The following is a 24823-nucleotide window of genomic DNA, read 5'->3' as shown; positions in this document are numbered from 1 at the left end:
ACAGGACAGTTCTTTTTCTTGATAATGCAGCGTCTCCCCCTAACAATAATCTAAAGAATGTGAAAATTGCATTCTTTCCTCTAAATGTAACGTCTGTTTGCCAGCCACTTGATCAAGGTGTTATTAAAAACTTCAAAGTGTTTTATCGGCAACTAATTTCAAAACACTTGATTATGAGCTTAGATGGGCCAAATAAAGAAAACGTAAAAATTGATGTTTTACAAGCTTCTTTGTGGATAATAGCAACCTGGAAAAAAGTAAAAAGCTCAACCATTTTAAACTGATTCACTAAGGCAGGCTTCAAAAAAGATACATCAGAATGCAATATCCTTACCGATGTTGTCGATGACACAATTTCTGATGATACCTTTTCTGAATTAACAAATTTGATTCGCTTGACTGGAGAAAGTGTTGTCAATGGTAATGATTTTGTAAAAATAGACGAAAATATTGAATGTCAAAAGAATGATTTAAATATGGACGAAATTGTTGAAATGGTTACAAATATTGATGCCGAGAGTGAAAATGAAGACATTGATACTCAACTGCTTCCTGAATACGAACCAAAAGTGAAAACTTTAAGTGATGCTCAAACTTGTATTGAGGAACTGAGACATTTTTATTTATCGAGAAATTATGAAATTGGTGTAAAAATGCTATATGATTTAAAAATGTACTATGAAGATATGGTGAGTCGCAGTCACTTAAAACAAACTTCTATCACATCTTTCTTTTCAACTGGATAATAGTATAACAGAGGCATGTATTAAATCTAATCTTTTCTTTTTGTATCATAAATATTATAATTTCGTTATGTTTAAATAAATGTCAATGTGAATAGTTCTTATTTTATTATTTTTTAATCATTGCCATTATTCTGAAAACAATTTATGGCTTGAGTATTCTTTATTAATGTATACCCTTCCCCTAAGCGGACAACTTTCGTAAACGGATAATTTTTTTGGTCCCGAGAGTGTCCCCTTAACGGAGGTTTCACTGTATATATATATAAGAACTTCATTGATCAATTTTAAGTTTTAATGTAAATAATTTTAAAGCATAGTTGAGCAAATTTTATTAGATTACTAAGGTGAAATGCATTATTGTAAATTAGATGGTTTCTATTCATATTTCACTTCATTTTATAAAGAAAAAGGGAAATAAGAGACAGAAATAGATAAAAATAAATGTAATGAGAAGAAAAGCAGTGGTGTCTGACGTAAATAATGTGGGACGTAAAAATAATTATTAACTTACAATAAAAATATTTATTATTTTCAAAATCAAATTAGATTACACAAATGAGACTTCGAATTTCGCTTCAAACATAAAAAATAATTTCATTATGTTAACCCTTTGATGGTTATGAACGAGTTCGGCTCCCAATCGAATCGTGTGCACATAATGTGCACAACGAGTCATCAATCTTCATAATGTGCACAAACGAGTTAAGCTCAGGAGCAAGATTTCGACCGAAATGGTTAGAAACGAGCACTACTTGCGTAGTGAAATTTTTCCCCAATGCACGCTGACGAGCTGAGCTTGTTCGCCATTATTATTCTGCATTGATTATGCTACAAACGAATCCTACTCACGAAATGTAGTTAGTTTTACTGTCTATAGATGGCAGTACGGGTTCCATGAATTTCTTTTTATAATGAAGGGGCAATTTTTTTTTACCTTGTTCTTTTTATGCGTATTTTAGCTCATTTTTTAGGGTGTTTGTAAAGTAAAATGCCTCAAAAGCGAAAATTAGATAATTATGATGATGATTATGATTGTTAAAGATTTTTAGGTAATTACGGTAATTTTTTATAGCGTGTACAAAAAGATTTTTATTTAATTACTGTATTTAAATGCTTCATGAAATTTTATATTAGTTGTAATTATTTAGTCCTTTCAATTTAATATTTGTCTTATATTTATAATTAACTTTTATTAGTTATATAATTGATTATAATCATTTATAATTTACTACAGTAGGGAACCGATTATCCGGAACGATCGGGACCATCGATATTCCGGATAACTGATTTTTCCGGTTTTCTGAATCGCTAAAAAAAGCCGTTTTTCTTATTGTTAAAACCAACTAAAAAAAAGAAAAATTGGAAATAATCTTAAAAAGAAGAAAAAACGATGAAGTAATACACTATTGATTATTACCAAAATGATGGTAAGGTAAACATCTTTCAAAAAAGAACGAAAAATCCTAAAATCTTATGAGGAAAAAAAAAATTATTTTTTTTAAAATAGCGGGAAAATGTATCGAATTTCGTTCCGATTTTTGGTTTTCCGGTTTTCTGATTTCCGGATAACGGGTTCTGTACTGTATTTAATAAAACTGTCCTTGCATCAGAAAGGTTCTGGGTTCGAATCCCGGGCAAGGCATGGATGTTCTTTACTTCTCAGTACTATCATCTGTCCTCACTGTGGGAGCGACGTTGGCCCACCTAATATGGTGCTCCTGAAAGAGAGGCCAACAAAATCGCCCTGTAAATGCCTGAATTGACGGATGTTAACACAGGTGGGCATTGGAAAAAAAAACTATTTAATAATTATTTTAAAGTACGTAAAAACTTATTTATGTACTACAAAAAATTTAAGAAATTTTTAAAACACGTGAGGCGAGCTATCTACGCCATCGCCAGAGAAGGGTGACATTTTCGGAAGAATGGTAGGAGAAAGCAGCTGCCACTTTCAATTACTGTTTACTTTTAATACTGCCTGAATTAAGAAAAACGAAAACTGCTCGTTTCCCTAACCGTCAAAGGGTTAAATCCTAGTGGCAAAGTACAATTGATTATGTATTTTGTTGTCGGACATAAAATATCAAAAGTGCATCTTGAGAATTTTTTTGTAAATCAAAATGTTAAATGTTTCTACACAATTGTGCAAGATAACCTGTTTTGCTACAGTTTACTTTAAGTATTATTTAAGTGTTCTCCCTAAGCGTTTTTAGAAGTTGTCTTTTGATGTGCCCTCTTTGAAAAAATACCTTAGACCTTTTTATTCATATTCCATTTAAAAAAATTTATTCACTATTTTAATAGCAATTGCACACTGGTAAAATTTACAAATATTTATCTACATCTGTTTAAATTTTTATAAGTTTCTCTTTTTTTGAAGGGGGTATATTAATGAATTAAGTAACTTTAAATTTTCAAATTATAATTTAAATAAATATTTTTTTTTTGAAAAATGCAAGTTTAAATGTTTATTGTTCTATAATTTTCAGTTCAAATTATAGAAAGAAGTTTCAAGTTGTTTATCAATTGATGATTTTATTTATTTATTTTCTGAATTGTGCACAGTGACTATGTTTAAGGATATCTTCAATTATTTTTTATAAACTACAAATTTTTCTCTTATTTGGATAATGAGTGAGTATTACTTTATGAAATATACACGTAAAATAGAATAAGAGTGTAATTTAAAAATTGTTGAGGATCAAATTGAGTTATTACATAATATTACAAATTTGATCAATTTTAACAGCGTTAAGTGCCCTTTTCTGGGAGAAAGCACTCTTCCCTTTTTTGTTTCTATTGAGAACTCTGATTATTTATTCGATTTTCTATTATAAAAGTGAATTTTTAAATAAAAAAAAACGTAGTTGGGCAATTCCATGAAAAGGGGGAAAAGCATTGGAAAATTCAAATAAGAATAATGTTATTATTTTGGGTGTTTTCCGAATTAGAAAGGTTTGAAGTTTGATAATTTATCATAATTTTTTTTGAGAATTTAGTTTTTTAGTATTGGCAACCCATTGAACATTGGCATTTGCTTGTTCTGATTTGGGTGAAGAACATGGTCAGATTTTGAAAATCAATAAGTTAACATTATTTTCATTTCAAAATGTTCCAAAGAAAAAATATTGTTTATTACACTTAATAGAAATATTGTGCAGTGTAAAAATAAGTTTTTGTTGTTAAATTCACTTAATTATATAAATTTCAAATAAACATTATTGCATGTAACGTAAGTTACCAAAAACTAGGAAATGTTTTTATGTGTAAAAAAGATCAAGTGATACAAAAATAAGAATAATATTTTTTCTTTCTTAGAGGCTAATACTAAATGAGCAGCAATAGTTTTCTTTTCAAATATTACTTATTTATTGTTTTGTGCATTATTCAATATGTGTAACGTAAGTTACTGACATGCATGTAATGTAAGTTACGAATGTAAAATGAGTCTATTTCTCTTGAAAATTGGCATATAAACTAAATAAGATGTATCCAGTTACCATACCAAAGTTTAAATTAATAAACACTCCCTTAAGATATTAATTTTATTGAAAATATTTGCATTAACTCATTTAATTGGGTGTTGGCATTAATATGTTTTCGAAATTGGACGAAATCTCTCGACAAGCACCAGGAGTTAAGGATGTGATTATAATTGGAAATGCTAATGGTGGTGAAAAGAAAGTACAAGCACGGCATCTTCTTCATTCAGTTCGAGAAATGCACTAAATGTTTATGGAAAAAATTCAGAATGCAAAATTGGAAAAACTAAGTTCTTTGATCTCCGTCCAAAGCATGTCTTGCTTAGTATCAAACTCCCAAGAAATGTTTGTCTTTGTAAGTATCACGAAAACTTCGGATTGGCTACTGAAGCCTTCAGCAAATTCCATAATGTTCCATCTTTCGAAATTCTTCAGATATTTATTTTTATGCTCCAAAAAACAGATGAGTGTTGGTCCGGAGAATGTGAAACTTGTTCTTATCAACTTGAAGATTCACTAAACAAAATAACCCAAAAAGAAAACCTAAATGATTTGAATTGTTATGTATGGAAGGAAGATGATGCTGGTCAACTGAAAAAAATTTCAGAAGAAGGAAATTCATAATGTTTGTCTGAACACATAAAGAACATGAAGCCACAGTTTCGAAACCATGTTAAAACCAAGCGTGACCAATCGCTTGCTTACAGAAGGCAAGTCCAAGCTGCGACGTTGCCATCATTCGATAAGGACACTTCAATCATTCAAATAGATTTCGCAGAAAATTATTCGTGTGAATACCAAGACGCTGGACCGCACACTGGATGAAGAAGCAAGTCAGTATTTTCACCGTATCAGCATGGTACTATGGAAAGCATCATTCTATGACCTTTATAAGTAATGATTTAGATCACACTAAAGAAACGGTAGTGCCATATATGGATTGCATTTCGGAAACTTTTCCACTGGATATCAAAAATGTTTACATCTGGTCAGATGGGCCAAGCAGCCTGTTCAAGAATCGATATACAGTTTCGGTCTTACCTGTTCTAGAGCTTCATCATGGGGAAAAATTGATGTGGAATTATTTTGCCACGTCACACGGCAAAGGTCCTGTTGATGGGACAGGTGGATCTATTGAAAGGAGTGTGAGAAATGTCGTATTGAGAAGAAAACATATTGTCACCAATGCCTCTGAATTTGCGGCAGCAACACAAGAGCATTCAACAAAAATAAATGTGGTAGACATCACACCAGAAGATATTAAGAAGCGTAAGCAAAAGTTACATCTTTCTAGTCTATTATCAAAAGCTCCACAGATTAAAAGCATTAAGCAGATCCACCATTTAAAAGTACAAAAAGACATACCAGAAGGGTTTCTTAGTGAAAGATGTTGAAAAACAAAATGATGAATCCAAGATAAAAGCTGGGGATTGGTATACGATTAGATTCGAGGACATGTTGTATCCTGGTGTGGTAATGACTGTTGAAGAGTAAGAATTTAAGGTCAATGTAATGGCTGCTGTGGGAATCTATTGGAAATAGCTAGGAAAAAAAAGAGATGGAATATTCTGCCAGAAAGAAAACATAGTGAAAAGAATTGAGCTCCCTGTACTAGTTAATAACAGAGAACATTATAAGTTTGCATAGTAATGCGTGAATCAAGTGGGTAAATCAAAAATTTCTTCATGTACACTTTTTCTCCCTTGCACTGTACTGTTTAAATATCCTAATTTGCATCTGTACATTATTGGAATAAAAGTTTGATACAAAGTGAATTTCGTAACGTAAGTTACTGTAACGTAAGTTACCCATTTAAAAAATTATATTTAATTTAACTTTTGAAATAAAATTTTAAATCTAGGCATAAGAAATATTTAAACATGTCAGAAAAATGATACATATAATCTTAATCAATTAACATTTGTATAAGAACAGAATTTTGCCTTCAAGCATATTGCAAATTTTTGTGATTCCTTTTTTGGTAACGTAAGTTACCACACTAATTTTAGGTTTTTACACTGTTTAAAATGAAAAATATTAATTATTTTAATTAGGTTCCTTTCGGTTTTGATTTTAATTTTAAGAAATCACTTTATTTCAATATGTGTATTAGTATTATTTGTTTGTTTCTAAGTTCTCAGTGCAACAAAACTTCTGTGAATGTAACGTAAGTTACCATGGAATAGCCCAGTTGCTAGAGATTTATTTACTGCAGTTAAAAATTTCAAATCATGTAACCCTTCATTTAACAGCCTATAAGTTATTGAAAACTGATATTTATAAGTTATACTCAGTATTTCCAAATCTTTATTTTTTTACCTTGAAAATGATACCTTGTTTGCTAAAAATTTGGTCACCTGGTTGCGACTTTACACATTGTCGACTCCCGGGCACTTCTTTGGCACCGTATTTTGAAATTCGCCAATGTTACATTCGCCAAGTCGGGTTTCAAATTTTCTCGCGAAAATCTTCGAATATTAATTCGCGCATGTTTCACTTGCGACATACGATTTAAAAAACGCATGAGTGAACATGAGGTGTGAATAAATTTAGCTGCTTTAAAAGTTTTTGTGTATTATCATTCTCTTTTTATTCGGACTTCCTGAAACACATATTTATTTCTTACTTTTTTATTTCCTTTTTAGGATAAAGTTTTGTTGTGGGTGTAGGATATATGAGTAGAATATAGCTTTATAATTATTTTTATAAATTTATTGCAAATAATTTATGGTGTCTTTATCAAGCATGTGGACGCAATATTCAATAATGCAGCAGGGTTTTGTACCTTATTGTTTAGTTTTTAAAACCTTTAATTTAAGTAACTACACAATTTATGAGTTTTAAGCATTTTCATTTTATATACGTGTAATGATGAGGAGATTGTTGCTGTCAGCTTTATACATGAATTTATTCTTTTTTACTTTTCTGACATTGATATCTATGATTAAATTTGATGTAATGATTTGCAGTGCGAATAATATTTGCTTCCAAACAATTGTACTTAGATTTGACACTTTTTTGTAAATGTTATGTCCCAAACTATAAATTCTTTCATACGTATTAGCCAACTCCACAGCTTTGGTAGCCAGGACTTAAAAATTTGTAGCAGTTAAAGTGTATTTATGAGGTGAACACAATTTTGATTAAAGAAAATTTTTTATGATTTGTAAAATTAAAATATAATGTAAACAGTAAGCATCAACTTTGACATTCTCATATCATAACTCATATCATATAAGGACAATCTGTTTATTTATTTCTGATTCATTAAAGACAAGATATTGAGTCAAATAAGAGAATCTTAACAATTTTTAAATTTAATAATTTACTTTAAATAAATAAAGTAGTTTTAAAGCAATATGGTTGAAAGGCTGAGGACTTACACTTTTCTCAAAAAAATTAATCGATGTTATGATAATAAAACAAAACTCTTGCGATCTCAGCAAAAGTAAGATTTTTATTACCAAATAAGAAACAATTATTACCATTCTGCAAGGAACAAATAAAATAAAATAGGTCATACAGTTTTCAGACACACAGACTGCATGACAATCTAAGAATAAATGTTTGAACTTTCAAAGCAAATTACATACAATAAAAGCTATTGTGTGAAAAAAAATTAAAAAACAAGTTGTTACAAATGAGACTATTGTATGACTCCAGCAACTTAAAAATTCTTTCGGAATTTTAAAGACTAATGAATACTATTAAATAATAACAGAAAAGTTTTCTGTGTCTCTTTTGTCTCATTTTTGAAGCAGAATATAAATTAAAATACACATTTCACTTTTACTGATCCTGCTTTTCTCTGAATCGTTCTTATTAAGAAAGATGAATCGTGTTAAATTACGTTACATTAAGTTAGTAAATGTGTTTTCGCACTTAGGAGGAAAAAAGGCCTAATTTTAGATTGACAATAAATGTAATAATTTTCATAGTATTTTTTCCATATCTTATTTAGAAGCCCAAAAATTGGATAAAGAAATTATAAAATATGTATACCAATTGTTGAGTTATAGAATGTAATGAGCTAAAGTTGTTATAAAATTATGAATAAAAAGTTACAAGATGGATAAGTTATGAAATTAATGAAGCATGGAATGAAAGGATAAATATATGTAGCAAAATATATGATAAAATTAATTAGGAAACAATTGAAACGAAGGTGAGTAATTTCAGATATATACAAATAGTGATAGAAGCAAGAAAAATGGAAAATATCGGAATTTTCCCTGACAAGCTTAAGAAACATTAAAAAAAGTTGAGCAGCCACAACTTTAAGTTTTAATAAATATGATTTGATGTTATAAAAAATAAATTAACTATACGAAAATAGTAGTGAATATGTCATAGATTTGTTTCTTTATGTCATGGCTTTACTACAAATATTTTTTCTCCTTGTTTTCATAATAGCACGCATTTTACAGAAAATATTTGAACAAATGTAATGAAAATATTTTCAAATTTTTTTAAGGACTCTCTTATGAAGAAAATATTGTCAATCAAAAGTTGTTCAGTATAAAATATATGCAATTTTTTTAAGATATTGTAAGCAGTTTGAAGAATACTAATTTTTTCCAAAATAGAAACAATTGAAAACACATGGTAAAAATGAAAGAAATAAAAATAATTATTTTTCAAACTGCGTAAATTTTTTTTAATACTTTTATCTTCAAAAATATGTACACTTAATAATGCGATGATTTATATAGGGGATTATTTTTTTAAACTTTGTTTATTAATTAAGATATTCAAAAGAAATTGATTATGCTGAAGATATAAATATTTTATTACTCCAGATTTTTATTTAATTTGCAAGAATAGTTTCTATTTGAAAATTTTTTTAACCGCAATATGTATGTAATTAACTGAAACAATTGTGTGTATGTAACTTTTTCTTTATAGAAGGACGAAGTATTTTGATCTCGTTATTTGAAATTTTCTAGTCTTAATAGAGGATAAAATTTTAACCAAATTCAACAAGCAACTTTTAAAAATATCCATGAGCGCGAAGATTCGTTTATGACTTTTGCGAGTACTGTATTGCGGCGAGCGTAGGGTTGCCTCTGAGTGAGGGTTACTAGATAAGGCGGTGAAACAGTTGACAAATAAAACCGCGGCCAGTGGAGGTGCCCGGGAGTCGACAATGTGTAAAGTCGCCACCTGGTTGACCTTACCATGAAATCACTTAACTAGAAACATGTACCCATAACGGGAAGCATAAAAAAAATGTCATATTCCATGTTTATACATCATTTAAAATAATTCCCATACATTCCTTATTTTTTGCCAGCTTTTTAGGGTAAAAGGAGAGATATTTTTTGGAAATATCATCTCTGGAATGCAAGCAACATTTATGAACTTTTGACATTCTCTTTTCGAGATTACTACACAATTCCAAGTTTGAATCAAAAATCAAATATTTACCAACAGAACATTAAAATTAATGTCAGCATACAGTTGATTCATAAAGAACCTTTTTTAAGTAAGATATATTATCAGAATTGGGTTTTTGACGTCAAAAAGTGGTTTTTGACATGACAAGGGTATAATACTGGTTTAAACAGTCAAAAACCCGTCAAAAACTGAAGTTTGCCAAGAAAATATATGAACTTCAAAACTAACAGCAGTTGCCATGCATTATATTGAAATTTAATTATACTATAGGTAATCAGCAGGTTTTAAAATATTTTTTAATTAAAATTAAGGTAAAATAACAGATTTAAAATCTCAGAAATTTATATTCAAATGCATGTGCAGAAAAATTTTGCAAAAAATTTTTTTAAATATTTATATTTTGAAAAAAAAATTTTTTTTTTTGATACTTAAGAAAATTAAAAGTTTCTTACTATGCATTTTTGACATATAAGGAACATATAACTAATATTTATAAGGAAATATCTGGCTGGCTGGCTGGGAGGAAGCAAGATCTATTGCTAAAGACAGGAGGCGTTGGAGGGATATGCTAGAGGCCTTAAGTGCCCAAGGCACGTAGAGGATAAGTAAGTATACCGAATATCTTTATTATCCAGTATGTTAATTTGAATTTAAAAGTAGTTATATTTGTGAATAATGATAAATATAATTCATATTGTTTATTATATTTGTTTATAATTATTATAATTATCATTTAAAAACAATTTTTACCTCTTAATTTTTTTTCTCCACTTGTATTAAGAATACATATAATGCATATCTTGAAAGCAAGAAGTAATTATTCAACAGCTGAACATTTAGATATTCAACAAAACTATATAGTATTCAGCAAAATGAACTTCACAAGTATTTGGATAAACTAAATTTTCAGCATAGTAAATGAATAGGCTGAATATACTGTAAATCGACACTAACTACTCTGTGTATTTAACAGAAAGCACTTAAATTTGTATTGTCTTACGTTAAAAAGATTGTAAAGAAGATTTAAAAGAATATTACAAAGATTTTTCTTTAAAAGATGTCTAATGTACAAAACTGCTAATGTTTATCTTTAAAAATGTCTCATTTTTAGTATAATCTATACTATACACTAAATTTGGTTATAAATAAATTTCTTAATAATATCACTGCAGATTTTCAATAACACATGAAAATGAATACATAATATTACAAAAGATGTGAGCTTTCAAAAGTACAAGATTTTGGTTACTATTCAAAATATAAGTATTTCTTCAGAATTTTAAATTTATTTTTTCTAGAACATATTTAGAAACACTATCCTTTATAGAAAATATATAAATTTTATGTATTAATTAAATTTCACATATGAATATAGGTTTTTGACATTTTTGACAGTGAGGTTTTTGACGTGACGGTTTAAACCGTCAAAAACTGTTACATGTCAAAAACCTGCCAACCCTGTATATTATAAAAGGTCAAAATGAAATTGAGAAAATTAGTAACTATGCAACAATTGTAATGACTTGTCAACAAACACTGCTCTTAGCAATTGTAAGAAAAAGAGTGATTCATAGGTCAGCTTAACTGAGAAAAAATAATGCAGCTTTCATTGGATGGGAGTACAAAAGCCTTTAGAAAAGTAGCGCAATATAAAATCTATTATTAAATTATAACCAACTAATTTTCGGAGAATTTTATAAAGTTAAAAATACTAAAGCACTTTGAATCATTTTGTCAACAAAAAAAAAAATACCCCTAAAGCATTGGAACATTTTGAACAATAAATGGATTCAAGCCATGGACTAAAAGAAAAAAACTACTTTTATAAACTGAAGCAAATACCCTAACGTCGAAGTTTTCCCCATTCATTTAGAAACCAAGGGAAAGTTCCATGTGGCATTCTAGTTTAACAAAGTTATAATGGAACAAATTTTAATACAAACAAAGTATTGCTAAGTTGATGATATTTCAACAGTTTGACAATAAATGTTTGTCTAAAAAAGTGGGTATAACAGAAGGCAAAATAATTTAAATTCAGAAAAAGATTCCAGCTTTTCTTTAAAATTCTCAGATTTTTCCATGTTTTTAATAAATTTCCCTAAGTTTTCCAGGTTTCCACCAAAATAAAAAAATTCCCTGATAATTCCAGATTTTCCAGATCGATGGCCACTGTGATAAAACAAATTAATATTTAATATAGTTAAAATAAGGACAAATCAAACTTACAGAGAAACTTTTATTTCGGAATAAACACTAGCCATACTCTGCAAGCTGTCTGAAAACTGGTCGGAAATAGGGATAACTTTAATGATGAAAGATTTCTTCTGTTGAGTCAAACAAAAAACTTCACCATAGGATCCTTCGCCAATTTTTTTAAAGCCTGTTTTTCTGAAAGTATATAAATATGCAAACTAATCAAGTTAAAAAATATACATAAAAATTGAGAGAAAAATAATTATAAACATGAAAACTTCCAAAAGTTATGTTATCTCATATTAAAAATTTATAAAGTATGTATGGAAAGATAATTTGAAATAAATTCTGCCTATTTTTATCAATAACATACAGTCAATAATGCAAATTACAATAAATTTAGACAAGAAACAGTCTATAAACTCTATTTACATAAGAACAATCAAACATTATCAAACACCAATTAATCTTTTAAGATTATCACACAATCAAGAAAAAAATTATCAACTATTTTAAAAGTATGACTAAATTTATCTAAGAAGGACAATATATTTATAAAGAAATCTTGTAACATTGCAAAACAAGACATTTTATCAAGATAAAGCAATTTAAGTTACATTTTTACAAAATAAGTTTTTCTTCCTAAGTGTTTATCTTATTAATATTAATAATCTGAAACAAATTTAAATGTACATAAATTTAACGTAGGTATGGTTATAAAAATGGAACAAATGAAGACTGAAAATGCTTAGTTTTCTTTATTCCAAGAAATGGAAGGAATTTAGGTTGGAAAAAAAACTTCTTTTTTTTTTTGTTTATTTAAAATGAAAGGTCAAATAATAATTTAAGCCCCAAATCAAACATTAAAAAAAAATATTCAAAAGTATTTCATAGGACCATTTTTAGATGTTTTCAAAAAAGAGAGATAACTGATATATGTATAGGGCAATTTCACAGAAAGTAAGACGTATTGATTTTTTTTTCTTCAAATTAAATTCACATATCCGACATAATTTTTTAGTTGAAAGTACAAAGAAAACTGAACTGAAAGAATTTCATATTTCTCGGTTTATAATTTATTTTTTAAATAGTTTAGAAAATAACACTTTTTAAACCAAAAATTTATGAATTTCTATGCCAATATTTAAAAACCAATTCATATATCTCTGTCTGCATAGTTAAAGTATTTCTTATAATATTAGTAAGTTTTTCAGTTGATAATTAAAAATCTACAACTTGATAAAAAGGTTAAATTCAATTATTCTGTGAAATGCAAAAAGAATGATTAGAAACGTATTAATATTTATCTTAAATTAAAAATATTTTTTAAAATCAAAAATATTCATATGAATGGAAACTGATCTATACAATTCATCTACAGTTAGTCAAAATTTAATTATGTAACAAGAGTAACAACAAGTTTTTCTGATTATTGAATTATTTTTACAGTAAACTTAACTATAAAACTTAACTAACAGCAATAGTTAACAGAAGATAGAAGTTTTAATAAAGTAGATAAACTCAAATTCAGCATATCTCTTCTCAACAAAACAAAAATTATAGATCAAAACAACACATGCTTATTGCAGAGAGTAATTTTATAGAAATTCTACATGCTAATAACAAAAATTTAAAAGGTATAGTAAAAATTTGTAAGTACAGTGCATAAAAACGGCATAACACCCTAAATAACTTTTAATCTTTTCGTGCATTAGAACTCAAACTTAAGGATTTTAAGGGGTGACACCAGATGTTAATTACTTAGTGCAGACAATATTTTAAGTCACAAAATCAGAGATATAAATGTACTTTCAATAAATTAATATATCTTTTTAAAAAAAAGAGAAAAAAAAAACAGATTTGGATTCCTGTTGCTTAAAATATGGGAGGAGCTACACTCTGGAAAATATGGCCTCAATAGTTTGGTCAGAACAGAAGAAAATTAGGACCCCTAAAGTTAATTTTACTTTTTGCGTAATACCCCATATCTTACTTTTTTTTTTTTTAAAGAGAATCCAAATATTTTACACACAGTTGTTAGTCATTATTTATCCAAAGCAAAAGAAAAAACTTTTTGACAATAAATTATTATTTATTATTTTTACATTAGTTTAATATAATTTTATATGAAAAAATACAAAATTTGAACAAAATAGGTCAAAATATAGATCAAAATTGGTCAATAGGCTCTTGAATTCTTGAACTTGAATTTTGGAATTTTGAAAATTTTAAACAAATGCCTTTTTTTTAAAATTTGATATAATGATTCTTGTAGGCAAACTAGTAATGGCCTAAAATGAGAGCTTTCCACCTGTTATTAATCCTGGAAAATACTTTTGCTTTAAAGAAATTAAATAAATACACCAATATAAACTTATTTACACTCATAATGGGTTTCGAAAATTTCTTATCAAATCTTCGAAAAGGGAATGTTAATGGAGTAATATACTTTTTTGCAACAAGAGTAACTAGAATTTGTCTCATAATAAAAAAGGTATTTGTATATAAAATCTTTTAATGGCTTTTATTTAATAAGTTGACTGTTTCATGAAATTATTTAAAAATAAGGTTTCATTACATAGTAAATTTGCAAATGCCTCACATCCTTTTCAGATAACAAGATTAGCCGTATTTTAAATTCACCATTCTATTAAAACTGAGTTTTTGAGTGGCACCATCTGTGGCCAAAATACGACTTCAGCCACACACTCGTCACAGCCTGTTTTACAGGGTGGACCCATTCATACTTCATTCATTCACCCACAGATCATAATCCTGTCCCGCCCAGAGAATCATCAATCTCTAATTTGTATTGATTAGTTATGGGAAGTTGGAGAACCCTGTGAACTCGACAGATATAATGTGCACTAGTTACCATATAATATGTAGGGATTTTTCGGCTGGCAGGATTTGAAATCACAAACGTGAAACTAATGTCCTTCCAACCAGGCTATTCCGGCCTAAAAAGTTCATAAGTAAAAGCAAATTGATGAACAATACTACAATACACAAAACAAGAGTAACACAGGGGTGAAAGTAGATAGGCTCGAGTGAAATTTTTTGAAGAACTTGAGAAATTTTATATCAACATTAGATATGAAACTTTGAAATAGTTTACGCTAATTTTTTAAAATGAATAGCTCCCCCAGAACATTTTAGCCATGCCTCAATATCAGAGTGGCACTCATAAGTGTATTATTTATATCATTGCTGTTATTCCTTACTTAACAGAATTCATTACAACACTGCTATTAAGCCATTTTTTTTTTTTTTTTTTTGCCATAGTTTGTTCACTATCCTGACAAAATACCTCTTAGTATTCCTGAAGTTTCATCTTTGTATTCATAATGTATTGAAAATATCTTTCACATGATGTAATTTCTTATATATGTTTTCAACTCTTGTATTAATGTTATTTCATTTATTTCGCATGCTATTTTTGAGTTTACAGGCTAGATCATTAAAAGTATTGATTTTTTATGGAAAATAAGAATTTAAATTTAACCAAAAACATATCAATAGATAATGAATAAATTACGAGATTGTCCATAGCCAATTATTTATAATTATCTCTAACAGAATCTTATTTTTTATCTTAAATTTATACTTCATATTAAAAAAAAAATGCCCAACATGTTTTACCTACCTCAAATCGTAAGTTTCAGAAAACTCAAGTACTTTATTTTGATTACATAATTCAAGCAGTTGTGGTAAAATTGAAAAATGCTCAGTGTCGTACTCAGCAACCTAAAATATAAAAATATATACAAGCTCAATCTAATCAAGATAAACAAATGATGCAATGTACAATAAAAAGATAAACTAACTGATTACTGATATTGCAGCTAGCAATTAGCACTCACTTTGAGAAAATAAAATTGAACTTTTTTTGAAATAAATACATTTTACTTAATAAATTCATTTCTTTTTTTCTTGATCTTATCATTCATTGATTGCATGCATTGCAATTGTACTGATAATTTTCCCAAAAATAAATAGATAAAAATGTGGTTTTTAAGAATCAACATTTTTTATTCAGTACAGTGTAACCCTCCTACAGGCATACAAAAGTTTTTCTTCAAATTTTGGGACATCCAAAGGTATTTTATGGTACCACTCTGTGAAGCCAGATGGACATAGAAACATAAAACTGAACAAATATATTTTTAAATGCTCCTTTGTAAGACTAATACTAAGACTTATGTAAAGTGAGCAAAAATATTTCCTATATACAAATATATCAGACTGATCAAGACCTAAATGTAAAACAGTATAATTATTGGTAAAAAGTTCACTGGGTTCAAAAAGTATGATGAGGGAAATAAAAGTCGACATGTTTTGAGTGTTCAAATAATAACGCATATTCTCCAGACTTGTCAGGCATGAAGGAGTAGTGAAATTACAAGGGGTGATCAAATGAAAAGGTACGAAACGACACGGTGGGTACAAATGTAGACTTTATTCAAAATATACACCAGTCTTTCTCAAAGTGGGCGATAACGCCCCCTTGGGGGCGTTTGAAACCTAGAGGGGGGCGCTAGGGGGCCCAGAAAAAATGGGGGGGGGGGGCGTTGATGTGGCTTAGGGGGCGATTTGTAATTTCATTTACTTTATATAGTATTTTAAATTTCACTAAAATTAAAACCCACCTACTACACAATAACGAATAATTAGTTTATATTTCTACCCTGTATGATGTTATTAAAACTTAAAATACTTAACATAGATTTCACAGGATAGCCCGCGCACCGTACGCAATCAAGTTGCAGCAAGTTTCTGCGGATAGATAAAGGAACATGATCGATGATGGTTAAAAAACTAGAGCAATTTTACCTTAGTTACATTGCACCAGAAATTATTTTAAACATTAGGAAAAAAACTACCATGCAGAGTTTTAAAATATTATACATACGTAAACTAACATAAATTGAAGTTTTCATTACTTTCTTTCTTGTTTTTAACATAAGGGTATTTTACAGCATTTTCCTAGCATTTTATAAGAAATTTTTGATGTAAGAATCATCATTTTTATATAAAATGGAAATACGTATATAATTATTGTTCAAAAAGTTGTGTTAGAAATTTTTTTTACAATTAACCCATTTCCGTCCAGTGTCAAATAGTATAGTAAGCCTAAACAGTTCACTTATTGTAAACATCGTTTACTATTTCTATATATTATAAATATTAAATATTACAAATAATAAAAACGCTGGCTTAGGCGGCGGTTTTTATTTGAACCAGTTCTAAATTATAAACTAAAATTCTATGAAAAATTACCCATATTTATCTATAATACGAAATGATATTAATTTATTTTCCGTAGTTAAATAAGTTATTATTGTTAGTAGTATTATTTACTAGTCGAAATATAAAATTTTAATTATCTTATGATGAGAATGTTATCTTATATTAATGAGAAAGATATTCAACAAAAATAGTTTCGTTCTAATAAATTAGTACAATAAAATAGCAATGTATTTTTCTTATAAATTAATATTTCGTATTAAAACTTATTATGTTTGTTTACGATAGTTGAACTGCCTATGTAAAAACATTAGAAAAGAAACAAGTTTCGGTTGCTCCGGAAGTTCATGTGGATCAATTCGTCTGCAAGCGAAAAAAAAGCTCCGCCTACGCATAAGGTGAATATAAAAGCTCGTAATTTTTCTATATTTTCATTTGTGGTTTTGCACGCTATCTTGAAACAAGTATTTAAGTTTAACACTTCATTTACATATTTTTGAAAACAAAGCCATGTCGGAAGCAAAAAAGAAGAAACGGCAATACAGTGTAGAATATATTAAATATGGATTTATAGAAAATTCGATAAACCCATCTCTGCCTTTGTGCCTCCTTTGTTCAAAAACATTTTCAAACGAAGCGATGAAGCCTTCAAGACTTCAAGAGCATTTGAATAAAATGCATCCGGATAAGAAGGACAAAAATGTAGCCTATTTTCAAGATCTGGAGAAGAAGCATAATGCTCAGCCAAGTGTATCGAAACTTTTTTCGATGGCTGCTAAGCAAGACGATGACGGACTTCGAGCTTCATACAATATCTCTCTGTTAATTGCTCAAACAGGTAAACCACACACCATCGGAGAAACGTTAATTTTGCCGGCGATAAAAGAAGTTATAACTACTGTGCTCCATAAACCGGCTGCAGATATAATTCGAAAAATTCCTTTGAGCAATAGTTCTGTCCAAAGACGAATTGATGAAATGGCTGAAAACATTGAAAAGTCATTGTGCAATCATCTGAAGACTAGTAAATTTTCAATTCAGTTGGATGAGTCCACTTTACCAACTAATGAAGCATTGTTGTTGTCTTACGTGAGATTTATTAAAGAAGAAAAAATATGTCAAGAACTTTTATTTGCTGGAAATTTAGAGACAGACACGAAAGGAGAAACCGTATTTAAAACACTGGAAAAGTTTTATGATGAAAAAGGAATTCCGTTGAAGAATATTATATCAGCTGCTACAGATGGTGCTTCAGCTATGACGGGGTGTCAAAAAGGCTTCATATCGTACTTAAAAAAGAAAATTCCTGATGTGCTTGCTGTACATTGCGTTATACATCAACAGCATTTAGTTGCTAGAAATTTAAGCGAACGACTATTTCAATCATTGCAACATGTCATCAGAGCAGTCAATAAAATCCGAAACAACTCTTTAAATGACAAATTATTTAATCAGATTTGTGTTGATAATGATGAAGATTTCAACAGATTGATCTTTCACACAGAAGTGCGTTGGCTATCAAAATGAAATTGTCTGACTCGTTTTTACAATCTGTTTGACTCTGTCATAGAGTTCCTGGAAAACAAAGACACAGAATTGCGCGAAAACCTCATCACATCAAAGAATGATATCGCATACCTGACAGACCTTTATACATTGCTTAATGATATGAATCTCCAACTTCAAGGCGATGACTTGAACTTAATAAAAACAAAAAATGTCGTCGCTGCTTTTGTAGCCAAGCTGCTCTTACACAAAAAGAATATCGGCAGACGTGAGTTCCATAATTTTCACAATTTATCAGTATCCTGCAACAATGACGACTTGCTCGTCTACTGCCAACATCTGGAAAATCTTCACAGTTATTTCATTGAAAGATTCCAGGACATTTTGAAATTGCAAATACCAGACTGGGTGTTAGATCCTTTTTCAAATGAGCCGCTCAGAAGCCTATGCGGTTAAGTTCATTTTTTGATATTTTCTGATTTTTGGAAATTTTGATGAAATAAATAATAATCTTCTTAGTTATTAAAGGATTTACTTGTTGGTTACTTTTTTCTAGGTTAGATAGCCCTTTTTTTAATAGCTTCTGAATATATTGTATAATCATTTCAGAAGCCATTTTGAATAAGTCCACCTTTTATCAATATTTTTTTACATAAACTTTGAAATAAAAATTAAATTCTTCTTCTTCTGTCGATATTTGTTGGTAACACTGAAAAACAAGAAATTCATAGTATCAGGGTTGCCAGACGTAGTATTTTTAATACTACGGTAGTATTTTTTCACCAAAAAAAGGGGTATGGTATTTTTCGTAGATTTTTTTTAAAATGTGGTATTTTATTTATTTATTTATTTTATTTTCATTTCCTAAAACAAAGAAAAGTGCCACTCTAGTTTTGAAGTAAAAAACAATTTTTGAGATAATCCAACAGTTTATTTTCTATTAGTCACTGTATCTAGTGATGATTGAGAAAAATAAAAGTTCGTTTATACTAGTAGACATAAATTTCTTATCTTTTTCAGCTGCCAAAAGGTATAAGTCCTAAAATTTTTAAGATGCTGTCATTATTTCAATAAATACTTACGTTTTTATTTACACATCTTGTACATATCTTGTTTTTTTCGCAGAGTTTACTCCTCGAAAAAAGACTTTATACACTTTTCTAATTAAATTAATAAACCAAGAATTTTAAAAACTAATGTATCAAAAAACATTTATTTTCTCAATTGTTGTGTTTTGGACTTAACCGCATTGGCTTCTGAGCGACTCAAATGTCAATATAGCAATATCACCCCAGTTGGAAGAAGAACTTACAGAACTGACAATGAACGAGGAAATAAAAATCAAATAAAAAAATGGCTACCAACAATTTTGACTACAAAAGACAATTCCGCAGTTGTACCCTGGATTGTGGTCTATCGTTGAACGATTTTTGATAGCATTCCCATCGTCATATTTGTGTGAACGTGGATTTAGCTCTGTGACAACGCTGCTTACTAAAAAGAGAAATCATTTGCAAGTTACCAAACGCGGCGACTTTACGACTGTTTTTGAGTAAAATTGAACCTGATATCAACAAACTTATTAAATATCATCAAATTCATCCATCTCATTAGATTAGTATAAAAACGAAAACTGATTACATATTTATATTGTTTCTTTTAATTTGATTAAAATATATTATTAATATTATAAAGTTGGGTTTTATTTGCTCTCACTGGTAAAAATTTCTAGTTTAGAATGTAAGTTTAAACATCAGAACCGACTAATACGTATGACTAAATTAATTAAAGTAATGAAATTGTGGTTTTTAAGTTTTAGGAGTGTGTAAAAAATGGGGGGCGCTGAAAAATAATTAATTTTCAAAGGGGGCGGTAAAAGAAATAAGTTTGATAATCACTGATATACACCATAGGCCTGAGCACAACGATTCCACTGATGAACATGCAGCAGGATTCCTTGTTCCCAGAATTCCTGTGGCCGTGACTAGACACAGTCCTTCACAGCGTCCTTGAGTACGTCGTCCGAGTTGAAGCGCTTCCCTTTCAGGTGTTTTTTCAGTAGAGCAAACACATGGAAATCGCAGGGCGACTTGTCCAGACTGTAGGGAGTATGGTCCAACGTCTCCCACTTGGCCAGTTCCATGTGTGTGACTCTGGAGACGTGTGGACGCGCGTTTTCATGGAGCACAACCACGCCCTCCATGAGCAGCCCCGGTCTTTTGTTCTTGATGGACCTGCGTAGGCGTCGGAGTGTCTCGCAGAATACATAGGAGTTAATGGTTTTTCTGCTCTCAAGTTTCTGTTCCTCATATGGACTGCCGCATCATTTGGACGCCGCTTTTGATAAGAGCCCCTGCTCTCTCCTGCGCATGCGGGGGCCCGCGCATGTTCTGATCCCAGTCAGAGACTCCAATCGCATCCCGAGATGTCTCGCTACGTTCTCCCATGGCGGAATATGCAAGTATTAAACTGTTACGTTTTTAAGTCGTTTCGTACCTTTTCATTTGATCACTCCTTGTAATAATTGGACGCTCTAAACATGTCTACTTTTATTATCATCCATTATTTTTTAAGTTAATAAAGTTTTTACCCTTTCGATTCAATTTCTTAGGATTATTAATTTAGTAACCAAGTACCGTAATTTATGGAGGAAACACCGCGGAGTTTACGAGTTTAAAAATTTTGAGTGCGGCGTTTACGCTATTTTAAAAATAAGTTTTAAATTTTTTTAAAGAGAAAACATTTTTTTTAATCAAAATAGTTGTGAATTATGGCAAAAGAAGGCGCCACTATTGCTAACCCTCCACCCCTTAAAGAAAGTGGGTCGATCTTGATCTAGTTCCGCTCAAACCATGTGGTTGATAGCTCTTTCACATTTTTCTCACTTTGTTACAACGTGCTTTGCATAGTGTAGAGAAATTAAATTGCGGAAAGTTTTCTTTTAAGTATTAGCTAATATTTTTTCATATTACAATATGCCTCCTAAAAGCCATAGGAGTTATACAGCTGCTTTCAAACTGCAAGTTATTGAACGAGCTGAAAGTATAGGAAATCGTGCAGCAGCGCAAGAATTTGAAGTAGATGAGAGATGCATTTGCTGATGGCGGTCGGAAAAAGAAAGCCTAGAAAACATGCTGAAAATGAAAAGGGCAAGAAGAAGTGGAACTGTGCGCTGGCCTGAGCTAGAAGATGTTTTAGAAAAGTGGATTTTTAAACAGTGCAAGAAAGGACTCCCTGTATCCACCATTAAAATTTGTCTACAAGCCAAAAAGATATCTGCAAGCATGGGAATTTCCAATTTTAACGGCAATCCAAATTGGTGTCATCTGTTCATGACAGGAAAGAAATTATCTATGCGAAGTAAAACAACGATCGGCCAAAGTCTTCCAGATGACTGGAAAGAAAAAAAATAATCCTTTTTGAATTATATGAAGGATTTAAGAGCTCAGAAAGGATTTAAAGAATGCCAAATCGTCAATATGGACAAAGTTCCGTTGAAGTTCGATTGCCCACCCAACCGAACGGTAAATAAAACCGGTGATAAAACCGTTTCAATTGCTACATCTGGCCACGAAAAAACATCCTTCACTTGTGTGCTTGCCTGTGCTGCTAATGGCGAAAAACTAAAACCGATTCTGATTTTCAAGCGGAAAACGTTGCCTAAGGAACTTTTCCCAAGTGACGTTGTCATAAAATGCAACGAGAAGGGCTGGATGTGCAAGAAAAGAATGCTTGACTGGATCAATGTAGCAAAGGTCATTTTTCAAGCCAAGTGGCATTCTTATGATGGATTCGATGTGGGCACATTTGCTTGACTTGGTGAAAAAGGAAGCAAAAAGAGCTTCAGCTTCTTTAGCTGTTATCCCAGGTGGGCTAACAAAAATACTCCAGGCGCTGGATTTAACAGTAAATAGAAGTTTCAAAAGCCACATGAGAAAACTTTGGGACGCATGGATGGCTGTCAAAAATCATGCGTACAGAAAAAAACGGAAATTTGAAAAGAGCTTCATAGCTCGATGGGTTTCAGAAGCTTGGAAAGCAATTTCTCCGGACACTATAAAATTAGGTTTTTCGCAGGCGGAAATAATCCAGAGTGTTTCTATCAAAGAAAAATGTGATACGACAGATGAAAATAATGATGATGCTGAATTGGATGAAAAATTGCTTCAATTGTTTAATTCGGATTCTGAATGCAGCGAATTTGAAGGGTTTGAGTGAACCTAAATTTTAAGTGGATGCGACCCACTTTAAAAAGCGTGCAAAGTGGATGCGATCCAAAGTTGTAAAATGTAAATATGTTGCAATGTCAGTCAGTTATATAATTCTTAACCTAGAGATGGCGCCACCAGCGATTACCGATTGTAAAAATATTTTTTTGAGCAGTTTGTCCAAAGTGTTTAATAACAGATTCTTGCTTTTGTTAGACTACACATTTTATGCTTTAATTGATATTTTAATTTTAAATTTTAGTAATATTTATAAAGCATTAATTTAATATATTTAATTTTTGCCGCTACAACGTTGTTATGGGTGCGACTTAGAAACTGATATCTTCTTAGTTAAATAAAAGAGGTATGTTTCCAAAAAATAAATAAATAAAATAAAAAATAATAATTATAAAATGTAAATGCGTAGTAATGTAAAAAAATCATTTATATTAAATTAATATAAATGTAGTTATTTAAATTTTTTACCTAAAGATGGCGCCAACAGCCGATAATATATTGTTCTAGGCAGTTTGTCCAAAATATACAATAACAGATTACATTCTGGATTTTATTATAATATATAAATTTTAATTTATATTTTAATTTGAAACATTAGTAGTATTTATAAGGAATTAATGTTATATATTCACTTTTGCCGCAAAATCGTTATTATGGGTGCGGCGTTTATAACATTAGCCGCGTTTACCATGATTTTTTTTCTTTTAAGTCTCATTATCGCGAGTGCGGCGATTACGATAGGTACGGCGTTTCTTCCATAAATTATGGTATATTCAATTACTTCACGCGATATTAAAATAAGTTTTATGTAAAATAAAGGCATAGGTACTTAGATTGAAAAAATAATAATTAGTTACTTCTTTTTAAAAAAATCAATACAGTAAAACTTTTTAACTGCTAGGCTTATTTGCATTTTTTAAGGACATAACACAAATCCGTTTACAATTGAAATTTCAAAAATGAAATGTTCCTTAGCAAAATTAAATAGTTACAAGGACAGCTATTTCAGACAAGTTAGCGTTTCCATCCTACTCATAGTTGTTTGAAAATGTATTTTTTATTTATCGGTTCCGAAGTTTATTATTCATATATTTTAGGGTATACTTTAGGCGTACTTCGATCATGTTACAACCTTATTTGCTTAAAAATATTAAATAATTTGCTTAAAATAAATTATTCAAGCTACATGATTTAACGCATTTATAGTATAATAGTAAACGGGGCTTCCATCACATATCCTTGACCTTAATACCGCTATCATTAAATAAATGGAATAAGCTTAGATAAATAATAAAAGTTAATTTTTTCCTGGTTTTAATTTCATGGAATAATATGCTTCGATGAAACAGATTTCCTTCTGGAAATAGTAAAATTATTGAGTAGGTCCCTTGGAGCAATATCATACTTAACCTCTTTTGACAAAATATAGGAAAAATTAGTTTTCACTGTTTCTGTAAAAAGTATGTTAGTCTTCTTGTCACATTTTTTTATTAGAATAAGTTCGGAAATTGCGTATTTTGAAAAGCATTTTTTTAAAATCAGATGACTCTAAAATTGGCACGGCTTCGGAATCTTCTTACAAATTTCAATTTTTAGTATTTCCAGCTTAACAAATTAAGGCATTTTCCTGATAGCAAATTATACTACAATAATATCTTGGGAATCGTGCTAAAGTAAAAAATTAAACAAAATAGTTTAGTATATTATCAGGAAAAAATTCTACTTGGTATCATAAAAAAAGAGTAAAAGATATAATGAAATAATTAGTGAATCACACGTGGTCAGATAATTAAAAATTTAATTTCACAACTAAGATGTTAGGACGACATTTAAGATACTGAGATATTTTAAGACGCTTAAAAATTTGGCTACGTATTCGACAGCGTTCTATGTTCGGTATCTTTATACTCTTTGTAGTGACTTATAAAACATCAACACTATTTTAGATAATCTATGTTGAAGTCACAAGAAACAAAACAAAACAAAAAGACAATCAATAATTTATATTCTTTTTTCAAAAAAAATA

At 29.8% G+C, this 24823-nt stretch overlaps 1 protein-coding gene across 3 annotated transcripts in view; it reads right to left on the bottom strand.

The window, feature by feature from the left end:
• Nucleotides 1-24823, bottom strand: part of LOC122268252 (uncharacterized) — a 54710-nt gene that overhangs the window by 24025 nt on the left and 5862 nt on the right. For all 3 annotated transcript variants that reach the window (XM_087155500.1, XM_043055568.3, XM_087155501.1), the window contains exons 4-5: nucleotides 15465-15565; nucleotides 11852-12013 (exon numbers count right to left, since the gene is read on the bottom strand). In XM_087155500.1, coding sequence (XP_087011626.1) covers nucleotides 11852-12013; nucleotides 15465-15565 — 263 coding nt within the window. The remainder of the gene's footprint in view (nucleotides 1-11851; nucleotides 12014-15464; nucleotides 15566-24823) is intronic.

Source organism: Parasteatoda tepidariorum, chromosome 11 (assembly GCF_982258835.1).
Source record: "Parasteatoda tepidariorum strain Cologne lab strain chromosome 11, Ptep-v5.0, whole genome shotgun sequence".
In the NCBI taxonomy this organism is placed as follows: domain Eukaryota; kingdom Metazoa; phylum Arthropoda; class Arachnida; order Araneae; family Theridiidae; genus Parasteatoda; species Parasteatoda tepidariorum.
Note: the sequence above shows the minus strand (reverse complement) of the source record. Positions and strands in the feature narration are given on the sequence as shown.